The sequence below is a fragment of the Anomaloglossus baeobatrachus genome, chromosome 3, assembly GCF_048569485.1.
Source record: "Anomaloglossus baeobatrachus isolate aAnoBae1 chromosome 3, aAnoBae1.hap1, whole genome shotgun sequence".
Lineage (NCBI taxonomy): Eukaryota > Metazoa > Chordata > Amphibia > Anura > Aromobatidae > Anomaloglossus > Anomaloglossus baeobatrachus.
Window position 1 is genome coordinate 185255087 of NC_134355.1, and position 12496 is coordinate 185267582.

Below are 12496 nucleotides of genomic sequence, written 5' to 3' on the forward strand. Positions count from 1 at the left end.
CCAAAGACACGTGACCTCAAAGGTCGAGGATGTATTTATGAAGGTAGTGGTATTACACTCTGAATTAATTTCATTTATGGTGTTTCATTCTTTACCTCCAAAATTGGTGTTGGGTTTACCTTAGTTAAAGGGCACCTGTCAGGTGCATCATGCACCCAGAACCATGACCAGTTCTGGGTGCATATTGATAATCTCTGCCTAACTGTCCCTGTATCAAGTAGCATAGATAAAGATATCTTTAGAAAAAGTATTTCTGAAGATGTTTTATGATATGGTAATGAGTGCAGGGACTAGTCACAAGGGCGTTAGTTCCTGCGCTCATTCCGCCCTCTTAGCATGTCAGTACACCCATAGGGGTGTGGTAACATGCTATTCAATGCCCATTGCCTAGCATCATCAGCGTTGACGTGCGTACCTATGTCCATTGTCACTGCAACAGACACCAGGCAGTGTGCATGATCACAAGTCCCAGCACTTCCGGTCATGCACACTAGATCTCTCTGAAGCCGTGGTTCTGGGTGCATATTGCACATGACAGGTTCCCTTTAAGCACATTCTTGCTTTCAATTGGGAGACTAAGGCTATGTGCGCACACTGCGTCTTTTTGACGCTGCGTTTGTGCGTTTTTGGCCGCTAAAAACGCACAAAAACGCACCTGCGTCGAAAAAACGCTTCAAAAAACGCATGCGTTTTTGCCGCGATTTGGTGCGTTTTTGGCTGCGTTTTGCTGCGTTTTTGATCTCTGTGTTTTGCTGCGTTTTTCCAATGCATTGCATGGGCAGAAAACGCAGAAAAACGCAGGAAAGAACTGACATGTCCATTTTTTTTTTTTAACTCAAAAACGCAGGTAAAAAAAACAGATGTGTGCGGACAGCAAAAATGAAAACTCATAGACTTTGCTGGGGAAGCAAAGTCCTGCAGTTTTGAGGCCAAAAACGCACCCGAAAAACGCGCAAAAACGCCGCGAAAAACGCACTGTGCGCACATAGCCTAAGGAGGTTTTTTTAGTTGTTTATCCAGACCCTTGGCTTCTGTAAGATCTCACCTTTTAGATTTTATTCAGGATTTTGGTGACATAGTTTCTGAGTCTGAGCGTGAAGTTCTCTCATAGGACATATGTTTGTGCTATTGAATTCTAACCAGGAGCAAAAATGCCTAAGTATTATTTATTTAATCTCTCTCTTCCTGAGATAGAGGCCTTTAAAGAGTATATTCAGAAGAGTCTGGCCAAGGGGCATATATGGTCGTTCACCTCTCCTGTCGCTGTAGGGTTTTTCTTTGTTAAAAAAAAGGATGTTGAGTTGCGCCCAGCGTCGGACTGGCTACCGGAGGAATCTCCATTAATACCAGGCCTGGCCGCGGTAACTGCACTGAACTCTGGAGCTCTCACCTGAGCTCCGGAGTGCAGCCTGGACTGAACGGCTAGCGCCAAGTGATTGATTCCCCGGCGATTGCGGTTCAGTTCATGACATCTGCAGAAAGGCCGGGCTGCACTCCGGAGCTGTCACCTGAGCTCCAGAGATCAGCCCGGCCTGTCTGCAGCTGTCATGAACTGAACCGCAATCGCCGGCGAATCAATCACTCGGCGCTGCGCCCATGTGTGCACTTAAGAGAGATAATAAAATCGCTGTCCAAGTGTGAAAAGACACCTGGTGCAGTTAGTAACTAAACCACCAGGTGTCGCTAAAGTACAACCAAACAGGATATACTAGCAGAAACCCTAGGAGGAGCAGAACTCAGGGGAGAGTAATCAAAACAGGCCGAGGTCAATAAACACAGGGGTAACATCAGGTCAAAAGGGGAAAACCGAGACAGTGTCAGAACAAGCTGAGATCAAAAAACCGAGGAAGTCAGTCAGAGGGTAGGGAAGAGAACGGACAACAGAGATGGGAAAGAAAGGAGAAGGAGGGTAAGACAGCTGGGGGTCTATGGAGGGAGTTGGGCAATTCACCGGGACTGGCAGAGACAAGGAGGTGAGATGGAGGGGGTCACAGGGAGGTCAGAGAAAGCAGACACGGGCAGAGGAAGGCAGTGAGGAGGAGGGCTGGAAGAGGGGAGCGATAGTGGGACAGGATCAGGGAAGACACAAGCAAAGCACTAACCGACTCTACTATAATTTGGAGGAAGATCCAAATCGAGGTTAGAAGGACCCCTCCCCCATGGTCAGGGAGAGGCTGAAAACAATGGCTGGGAACACCATGCATGCCAATATTTTTAATTATTTATTTAAATAATTGAAAAAAAAATGCAGTAGGGAGATGGGAGAAAGTTACACAAAGTCAACTATCACTGCAGCCCTCCACCAGTCGGTCCTTTATCGCAGAGTGGCCAGACGGAAGCCTCTCCCCAGTGCAAGACGTATGAAAGCCCACATAAAGTTTGCAAAAAAAAACACATGAAGGACTCCCAGACTATGAGAAATAAGATTGTGTGGTCTGATGACACGAAGATAGAGCTTTTTGGTAATAGTTCTAAGAGGTATGTGTGGAGAAAACCAGGCACTGCTCATCCCAGCCCTAACCCATCTCTTCAACCTATCACTAGCAAGTGGTGTATTCCCTTCATGCTTTAAACATGCCTCTATTACACCCATCCTCAAAAAGCCCTCCCTTGACCCATCCTCTGTGTCAAACTATCGCCCCATATCCCTTCTCCCCTACGCCTCAAAACTACTGGAACAGCATGTCCATCTTGAATTGTCTTTGACCGGCTTCAATCTGGCTTCCAACCACATCATTCTACCGAAACTGCCCTAACCAAAGTCACCAATGATCTACTAACCGCCAAAGCCAAGCGACACTACTCTATCCTCCTCCTCCTGGACCTGTCCTCTGCCTTCGACACAGTAGACCATTCCCTCCTACTACAGATTCTCTCATCTCTGGGCATCACAGACTTGGCCCTATCTTGGATCTCCTCATACCTAACCGACCGAACTTTCAGCATCTCCCATTCTCACACCAGTTCCTCATCTCGCCCCCTATCTGTCGTGTCCCTCAAGGCTCAGTTCTTGGACCCCTGCTGTTCTCCATCTATACCTTCGGCTTGGGACAGCTCATAGAGTCCCACAGCTTCCAGTATCATCTCTATGCCGATGACACACAGATCTACCTCTCTGGACCTGACATTACCTCTCTACTAACCAAAATACCACAATGTTTGTCTGCTATTTCATCCTTCTTCTCTGCACGATTCCTAAAACTTAACATGGACAAAACAGAGTTTATTGTCTTTCCTCCTCCTCACTCATCTCCTCCAACAAGCCTTTCCATCAAACTTGATGGTTGCTCACTCACCCCAGTCTCACAAGCTCGTTGCCTTGGAGTGACCCTCGACTCTGCTCTATCCTTCAAGCCACACATCCAAGCCCTCTTCAACTCATGCCGATTACAACTCAAAAATATCTCCCGGATCCGTGCTTTTCTTAACCAAGAATCTGCAAAAACATTAGTGCATGCCCTCATCATCTCCCGCCTCGACTACTGCAACCTCCTGCTCTCTGGCCTCCCTTCCAATACTCTTGCACCCCTCCAATCTATCCTAAACTCTGCAGCCCGCTTAATCCACCTCTCCCCTCGCTACTCCCCAGCCTCGCCCCTCTGCCAATCCCTTCACTGGCTTCCCATCGCCCAACGACTCCAGTTCAAAACATTAACCATGACATACAAAGCCATGCACAACCTGTCTCCTCCCTACATCTGTGACCTAGTCTCCCGGTACCTACCTGCACGCAACCTTAGATCCTCACAAGATCTCCTTCTCTGCTCCTCTCTTATCTCCTCTTCCCACAATCGTGTACAAGATTTCTCCCGTGCATCCCCCATACTCTAGAACGCTCTACCTCAGCACATCAGACTCTCCACTACCGTGGAAAGCTTCAAGAGAAACCTCAAGACCCACCTCTTCCAACAAGCCTACAACCTACAATAACCCTCAGCCCAGTAGACCACTGCGTAACCAGCTCTGTCCTCACCTATTGTACCATCACCCATTCCCTGTAGACTGTGAGCCCTCGCGGGCAGGGTCCTCTCTCCTCCTATACCAGTCTGTCTTGTACTGTTAATGATTGTTGTACGTATACCCTCTTTCACTTGTAAAGCGCCATGGAATAAATGGCGCTATAATAATAAATAATAATAATAATAATAATCACCTGCCAAATACAATCCTAACAGTGAACATGGTGGTGGCAGCATCATTCTATGGGGTGTTTTTCAGCTGCGGGGAAAGGACGACTGGTTGCAATTGAAGGAAAGCTTAATGCGGCCAAGTACAAAGATATCCTGGAAGAAAACCTCTTCCAGAGTGCTCTGGACCTCAGACTTGGCAGAAGGTTCACCTTCCAAGAAGACAATGACCCTAAGTACACAGCTAAAATAACAACTCTGTGACCTTTCTTGATTGGCCCACCCAGAGCCCTGACCTAAACCCAATTGAGCATCTCTGAAGATACCTGAAAATGGCAGTCCACCAACGTTCACCATCCAACCTGACAGAACTGGAGAGGATCGATCTGCAAGGAAGAATGGCAGAGGATCCCCAAATAGAGGTGTGAAAAATTTGTTGCATCATTCCCAAGAAGACTCATGGCTGTACTAGCTCAAAAGGGTGCTTCTACTCAGTATGGAGAAAAGGGTCTGAATACTTATAACCATGTGATATTTCATTTTTTCTTGTTAAACAAATTTGCAAAAACTTCTATGTTTCTGGGGGTTTTTTCTGTCAAGATGGGGTGCAGAAAAAGAACTTTTTTGAATTTACCAAATGGCTGCAATGAAACATTAAGATTTCAAGAGGTCTGAATACTTTCCATACCCATTGTATATGTCCCCCAGTCTAGGCCCTATGCTAGTATATATATGTCCCCCAGTCTGCCTCTATGCTGGTATATATGGCCCCCAGCCTGGCCCCACCCCGGTTTCATATCATAGCATTTCTGTATGCAAGGTGTCGATTCGTATTGAATTGATGATGCCCTACAACTTTGTAATTCACTTTTTTTCTCTATCTCGTTCCGTTTTTGAGATAAAAATGCTAACTCCGTTGTTTTCCACCAGGTGGCGCAATAGGTGGTTTCACTGCTTAGCACATGGCTTCTTTACTATACCTAGACACCACTTCTATGCCTATAGCTGCCGCCGTTCTCAAGTTAATGGCGGTGGACAGGATATGGGTGGACACACTGTATATATGTACACGTCTCATATTGCATTAAAAAAAAAACAAAAAAACCATCATACTCACCTACTCCAGGGTCCTGATGGCAGGAGGGCTGGTGGATCACAGCGCTGTCATTGTGCGCACAAGATATCAGAGACCCGGCGCTTTGCAATATCACCATGCTGGGACTCTGATTTTCTGCATGTGCGCTCATTGCTGTCATCAATCTCAGTGCAGGGAGATTGTGTCTCCCAACACTACCGCAGAGGTTAGCTGTATTGGTGTGCTGCACACACCGATAAAGTTAACAGCAGCGTAGCTCTGGGTGTGGGCATCCCCTGAGCACAGGGCCCAGGGCAACCTCACCCTCTGCCCCCCCCCTTCCCGGTAGCTACACTACTGATTAAAAGTAAAGGAACAGTACAGCTCCTCTCTCACTGAGAGGAGCCAGCTGTTTCTCTGCTGGGCGGGTGCCTTTTTGCCCCTGCCAATTCCCCTGCACCAATCCCTATTTGTAGTGATTTGAAAAAGGACTCAGTTTCAGCCAGAAACGCATAATAAAAACTGCTCAAATCTACTAAGGGTGTAAACCACTCATCCTTTATAGCAATGTAGTCTTATATTTGGCACTTAGAGCTTCATTGCAGTATCCATTGTGGTTAGGGGTATTTTAGGCTGGACTGTGGTATGTGGTGCACTTTGTGCTGCACTGTGCCACATGTTATAATGAAAGAATAGATGCAGACATGCAACACTTGATTACCTGGTCCGATGCTGCAGATGGCTGGGGAACAAATGCAACTCTTGACTATTGCTGGGGTTTCAGCAGTACTCGCTGATATGAACAGGCAGATTCAAAGGTGAGCCAGTGAAGAAAGGAGAAAAGCCAAACCCACCATAAAATAACATCCAGACTTTATTGCAAACAGTGCATTAAAATCATGGCGGTCTGGGGCCAGGAGCTGGAACCCAAAAGGACTGTGCCGCATGTTAGTATTTATAAGCTGGTGTTACAGAATTAATATAAGCATTACATGGTAGTATCTGTGTGCTGATGAGGCCTGAGAAGAAAAAGTTTGAGAAGCCCTGTTTTATAAAAAGCCATAGCCCCTTCAAATGAAACTGGTGTTGGAAAGAATTCATGGAAGTCTAAAACTATAGAAAGGCATTTATGTCATAAACTAACAAATAAACAGCTTTACTCTGAGACGCAAAGGTATACAGACATTGAATATAGGAACTTGGACATGCATTACTGGCAATGAAATAAATGTAAAAGTTGAGACACATAGCATATAAAAAACATTTATGTAAGCCGAGCAGGAAGTATCAAGGCGTATCTTGTATGCTGGGTCGCTACCTGATGATGCCTCTACCTGGGCTACAATTTTATGGGTGAGCAGGAACCTGCTACTAATAAATTAAAAATAGCCATAATCTGATGGGAAGGAGTGTTCGGTCAGAAGGCATGGCCCAATAATCCAAAATAAGAAAATTGATGGCACTTCCTAAGAGACAAGTGTGAACAGGTGCATACTTATTTGTTCGTTTATTTCATGTTCAGTATGCACCTGTTCACACTTGTTTGTTAGGAAGTGCTTTCAGTTTCTTATTTTAAGCATTTATGTCATGTCATGATATTTGTTGCTCAGTTTCCCCATTAAGAAAAAATATTACTGACCTGTCCGAATCATAAGCATCAACATAAATGTCTGATGAGAATAACTGATACACTTTTTTTTATTATTTTAAGAGGAAAAAAAATGTTATTCACCTTGATGTGCAGCTTGGGTACATTCATGTATATTCCAAAATATGACATAGTCTTGTGAGGCAGAATAGGCTAAACAATGTCTCCCAGAATTCTTCAGTGCAACAGCAGTGATAGGTTGATGATGTCCCTTTAAAATTAACGGCTGTGACACATAATAATTACATTTTAGAAGGCAGAACTTAAATATATGAAAGTTTAAAACCATGCATAATCAATATAACAGCAATCAAGAGAATGAAATGTTTTTTTTACACCACATTTTCAAAAGCTGCCAGAGAAAGACATGTTTATAATTAAATCATAAAAGAAGTTTTGCCATTCCAGAGAAGTTACTGTGTATTTAGTCAACTGACAGATAAGATAAGGCCAGTATCTGGCTGCAAAATGAGGGGAGTGATGGGCTGGATAGCATCCCGCTTAGTGAGATGATATCATGTCTACATTAGCGCTGGCTGAGGCATTGGGATGGCAGGGATGAAAATTCTTTCTTCATTATACAAAGATCCATTTTCTCTGATATTTTTTTAAAAAATAAGCATGTATAACAATTTAGAAAGCACCTCCAAATAGGTCAAAAAAATGTAATATTGCAGAAGTTCTAAAATTATTTTTCCAAATCACTTTCATTATAGATTTTGCATCCTCTAGCAGAATGAACAGCCATTGCCCCTGCTGTCTAAGTTTCACCAGTCAAGAGATGGAAACCTATTACATTACACCATGATGAAGATGGATAGCAAGGAGACCTCACAAACTCCTGCTTGCCCATTTTGCTATGGTGAGCAAAATCGATAACAGAGGTGATTTAGAAAAACAATTATAGTGGTACTTACTGTATCATAATTCTTTTTTCTGCATAACACTTGAAGAATTTGTCTGGGCATATAATATTGATAACCTACTCTTAGGGGCACTTTGCACACTACGACATCGCAGGTGCGATGTTGGTGAGGTCACGTCGAAAGTGACGCACTTCCGGCATCGCTCTCGACATCGTAGTGTGTAAATCCTAGATGATACGATTAACGAGTGCAAAATCGTCATAATCGTATCATTGATGTAATGTCTGGGAATTCCATAATTACGCTGCTGCGACGGTACGATGTTGTTCCTCGCTCCTGCGGCAGCACACATGGCTGTGTGTGAAGCCGTTGGTGCGAGGAACATCACCTTACCTGCTACCCGCAGCTCATGCCGGCTATGCGAAAGGACGGAGGTGGGCGGAATGTTTAAGTCCCGCTCTGCTCCGACCCTCCGCTGCTATTTGCCGCCTGCCGTTTGACGTCTCAGTGAGGCCGCACGACCCGCCCCCTTAATAAGGAGGTGGTTCGCCAGCCAGTGCGACGTCGCAGGGCAGGTAAGTGCATGTGAAGCTGCCGTAGCGATAATGTTCGCTACTGCAGCAATCACAAGATATCGCCGCTGCGACGGGGGCGGGGAATATCGCACTCGGCATTGCAAGCATCGGCTTGCGATATCATAGTGTGCAAAGTGCCCCTTCGGGCAGGTCATCAATATCAGATTGGTGGGTTCCGACATCTGGTAGTGCCTCCGATCACCTGTTATTAGCTCCTGTGGCGGCAGTATAGGAGCAGGATGGCCCGTGGGCCATGAGCCCCTGGGGATGGTCGCATAGTAATTGTTTAAGGCCAACTGACTCCTTGCATGTCTTTTATTGGCTACACAACACTAAAGCCATGGAATGGCCATGGAATTAATGGTGCTCTATAAATAAATAATAATAATAATATTAATAATAATAATAAAGCCTAAGGCCCCTTTCACAGATCAGTTTTTTGCCATTAGTCACAATCCAACAATTTTTTAAAAAAACAGATCCTGCAACTGATGCTGCTGGATCTGTTTTTTTTCTCATAGACTTGTATTAGTGATGGATTGCAACGGATGGCCTCACGTTTCATCCGTCGTTCGGCGGATCCGTCGAAAATTGTTTGTCCATTGGACAGAGACAACGAGCAAAGTAACTTTTTTGTCTACATCAAAAAAAGGGACAGTGACGGATCCGTCGTCATCCGTCGTTTGGTACAATGGAAGCCTATGGGCACAGGAGCTGTCATCATCCGTCTAATGACGGAATCCTCTTAACGGATTCTGGGTTTTTTAACTGAGCATGCTCAAATGGGGTGTTGGGCTGGAAAAACTGATGTGAAGGATTCATTTTTTTGACGGATCCGTCGCATCAGTTTTTCCACAATCTGTGACGGATTCATCGATCCGTCGAGCCAACGGATTGTGACTGATGGCAAAAATCTGATATGTGAAAGGGGCCTCAAACAGAAGAAAATAGCTGTTGTCATTGCTGTCTGCCAGCTCCCAGCAGCAGTGGTAGAAGCATTGGAGACAAGAGGGGATGAGCTGCCCAGGTTGACTTCAGAAACATGATAATTCCATGCTTTGGAGGGTGATTATTGTGCAGAATCCCTTTTCTGTCTCCTGCAAGTATGGAAACATAGAAACTGGGAGCACAGTATTATTAGTTGAGGGAAGGAGAGAAGTTAGGGGTGGGAGAATTATTCACACTCTTCCAAATCTTCTTACAGTTAGTTGAAGAAACTGCTATTCTGAAAGATTTTTCATCAGAGTTCAGCTGACTACATAGATTAGTTGCTATGTTTGTCAGTGACTTTACCAGAAGGTCATGAAGATGCTACAAGCAGCAGCTACAGTAAAATAACTTTTCAACGTGCCATTAACCCACCACCCAGAGCCATTGTCACCTACTCACTCCATCTGATCTCCCACACCTAAAAGTCTTCACTTCCAATTCTCACCCTAAGAGAAGCCCCTGCAACTAACTGTATCCAAGATACATTACTGCCCCTCATGACTTTCCAGTGGTATTTAATCAGCATTTCTAAGCCAAAACCTAAATGACTTGAAAACACAGAATAGATGTGAATTTTTGAATAATAATTTCTTTCTTATTGTTTCCACTCCTGATTTTGGTTTACAAAGACTCATGCAAAATACCATACCTCCTAACTTTTGAAGAATAGAAAGAGGGACAAAGTACGTAGCGCGCAGCAGCAAATTTTGACCACGGCCCAGCCATACCCCAAGCGACACCCATTTGGCAATGAAGGACAATCAGCAGATGCCCCGGACTGTTCATTCATTCACTATCGTATCAGCCTGAACTTTCTCATATTTATATAAGTTTCACTATATGACATGTTTCATAAATCTTGTGTCTTTTGTTTTCTACAGGATTCGCACCAAACTACACAATAACAATCTTCTCTGGTTATTGCATTTCTGCTGCATTTTTTTTATGCCTTTTCCGCATTATTTCAAGTATTTTAGGTGCAGATGTGAATCTGCGGTTTTAATTGTTTTCATACTACACATAGAAGCCTCTAAAGAAAAAAAGCACCAGAGTTCAGTGCCATGTTTTCATAAACTACATCCACTTTGATTGGACACAGCAGAATTTATGTGCAAAAAAAAGCAGCAGAAAAGCACAGCATTTTTTACACTACATGTGAACATGGACTAAAAGTCCAAGCTAAGTGGATATGACATAATGAAATCTCCGTCCTCGGTGCATCTAAAGATGCTGCTGATCTGTGCACTTTTGGTGCTTTTTTTTTCTCTATAGGCTTCTATGTGGAGCCTAAAAAAAACCCAAGCAAAAAAAAATGCCCTTGCATTTTCAAGCACAGAATCAAAGCTTTTCAATAGTATTAAAATGCAGTAAAAACCAGGATTCATATCTGCACTAAACGTATCAAATGTCAGGGAAAACGTATAAAAAACGCAGCAAACACGCAATAATAAGAGATGATTGTTATTGAGTTGCGTGGTGCGGACACCTGTAGAAATAAAGGCAGCATTTATGGTACGTGCGACCATGGCCTCAGCAATACATTTTTATTACATTTTTTATAGGTTTAATAGAAAAATAACGCGCTATGTTTTTACGCCATTTACTGATCCCCATTAATAATCTGATCTCTGTGTTGTTTGGGTTGTTACAATTACAGTGACACCAAATATCTCCATGTTATTTGCTGATTTGTAATATTTATTATAAAAAAAGCGCAATAAAAATTACATTATTCTATTTTTTTATTTATTTATGGTAATTTAAAAATATATATACATTTTACTCCCTCTCTATAGTACAGGACGTAGAGATGCACTACTCTGTACAATGGATCTTTATGTCCAGTGTAATCTGCTGTGGAGTCAGAGCCAGCAGTGCAGCTTCAACTATATCAAATCCGCACTCTCATTTCAGTAGAGCTTGTGGCTCAACAGCTAGGCCTATTGTGACATGTTTGAAAGCTGCTGGTTTGATTACAAGGGGGTGTTAAAAAAAGATTATATTTTTGTAATTTTTCTCACATTTCTTTATAGTACTTACATGAGAACAAAGAATCTGACTTTTTTCCTTCACTTACATAGAGATACAGTATAAATTTATCTATATGTCTATGTAACTGAATAATCTGCTCCTGGCTTCTCTGTCTGTAAAACAGGTCAAGATAACCAAATCCTCCTATGACCCTTAAGCTGGGGTCACACTAAACGACAGCGACAATGACGTCGCTGTTACGTCACCATTTTCTGTGACGTAGCAGCGACCTTGTAAGTCGCTGTTATGATCGCTGCTTAGCTGTCAAACACAGCTGCCGAAGCAGCGATCATAATGACACGCGTCGCTGTGCTGCAACATGTGCAGAGAGCAGGCAGCCGCGCACACTGAGCGCTGGCTCCCTGTTCTCCTAGCTACAGTACACATCGGGTTAATTACACGATGTGTACTGCAGCTACATGTGCAGAGAGCAGGGAGCCGCGCACACTGCTTAGCGCTGGCTCCTTGCTCTCCTAGCTACAGTACACATCGGGTTAATTACACGATGTGTACTGCAGCTACATGTGCAGAGAGCAGGGAGCCGCGCACACTGCTTAGCGCTGGCTCCCTGCTCTCCTAGCTACAGTACACATCGGGTTAATTACACGATGTGTACTGCAGCTACATGTGCTGAGAGCAGGGAGCCGCGCACACTGCTTAGCACTGGCTCCTTGCTCTCCTAGCTACACTACACATCGGGTTAATTACACTATGGCCCCCGAAGAAGATTCATCTCGAAACGGACGTTACGTTGGGCGAGGGAGGGGACCTGGTACGTGAGCCTCACAACATACTGACATGGGTAAGCCTGGAGTACTTTGCTGCAATTAAATATTCAGCGCCGGGACACATTAACGTGTTATTTATGCTTGAGCGCCATCTAGTGTCCACTCGCTGAATAGCTCTGATTTTCTCTTGATATGCACATAGTCACCTTAGCTTGCACTCCAGCAACGATATTATACGTGGATATTTGCCTGCCCATTATTTGATTGGGTCAGTGATTGCTCTATCGTCCCGTGTCCTCTCCCATTCCTGGGCTTTTTTATTCGTGTCCACACTTCTTGCCCTGGTTTCTCTTTTGGATTTTTACCTTTAATATGTTTTGCTGAATTTTTGTTCAGGATTAATTATAATGCTATAAACTGTTTTTGTACTATTGTGACAATAAAATAAATTTATTT

At 43.9% G+C, this 12496-nt stretch overlaps 1 protein-coding gene across 1 annotated transcript in view; it reads right to left on the reverse strand.

Moving 5' to 3' along the window:
* The window catches only part of WDR27 (WD repeat domain 27), a 954066-nt gene that overhangs the window by 842324 nt on the left and 99246 nt on the right, over positions 1-12496 (reverse strand). The window contains exon 2 of the mRNA XM_075339621.1: positions 6935-7076. Coding sequence (XP_075195736.1) covers positions 6935-7076 — 142 coding nt within the window. The remainder of the gene's footprint in view (positions 1-6934; positions 7077-12496) is intronic.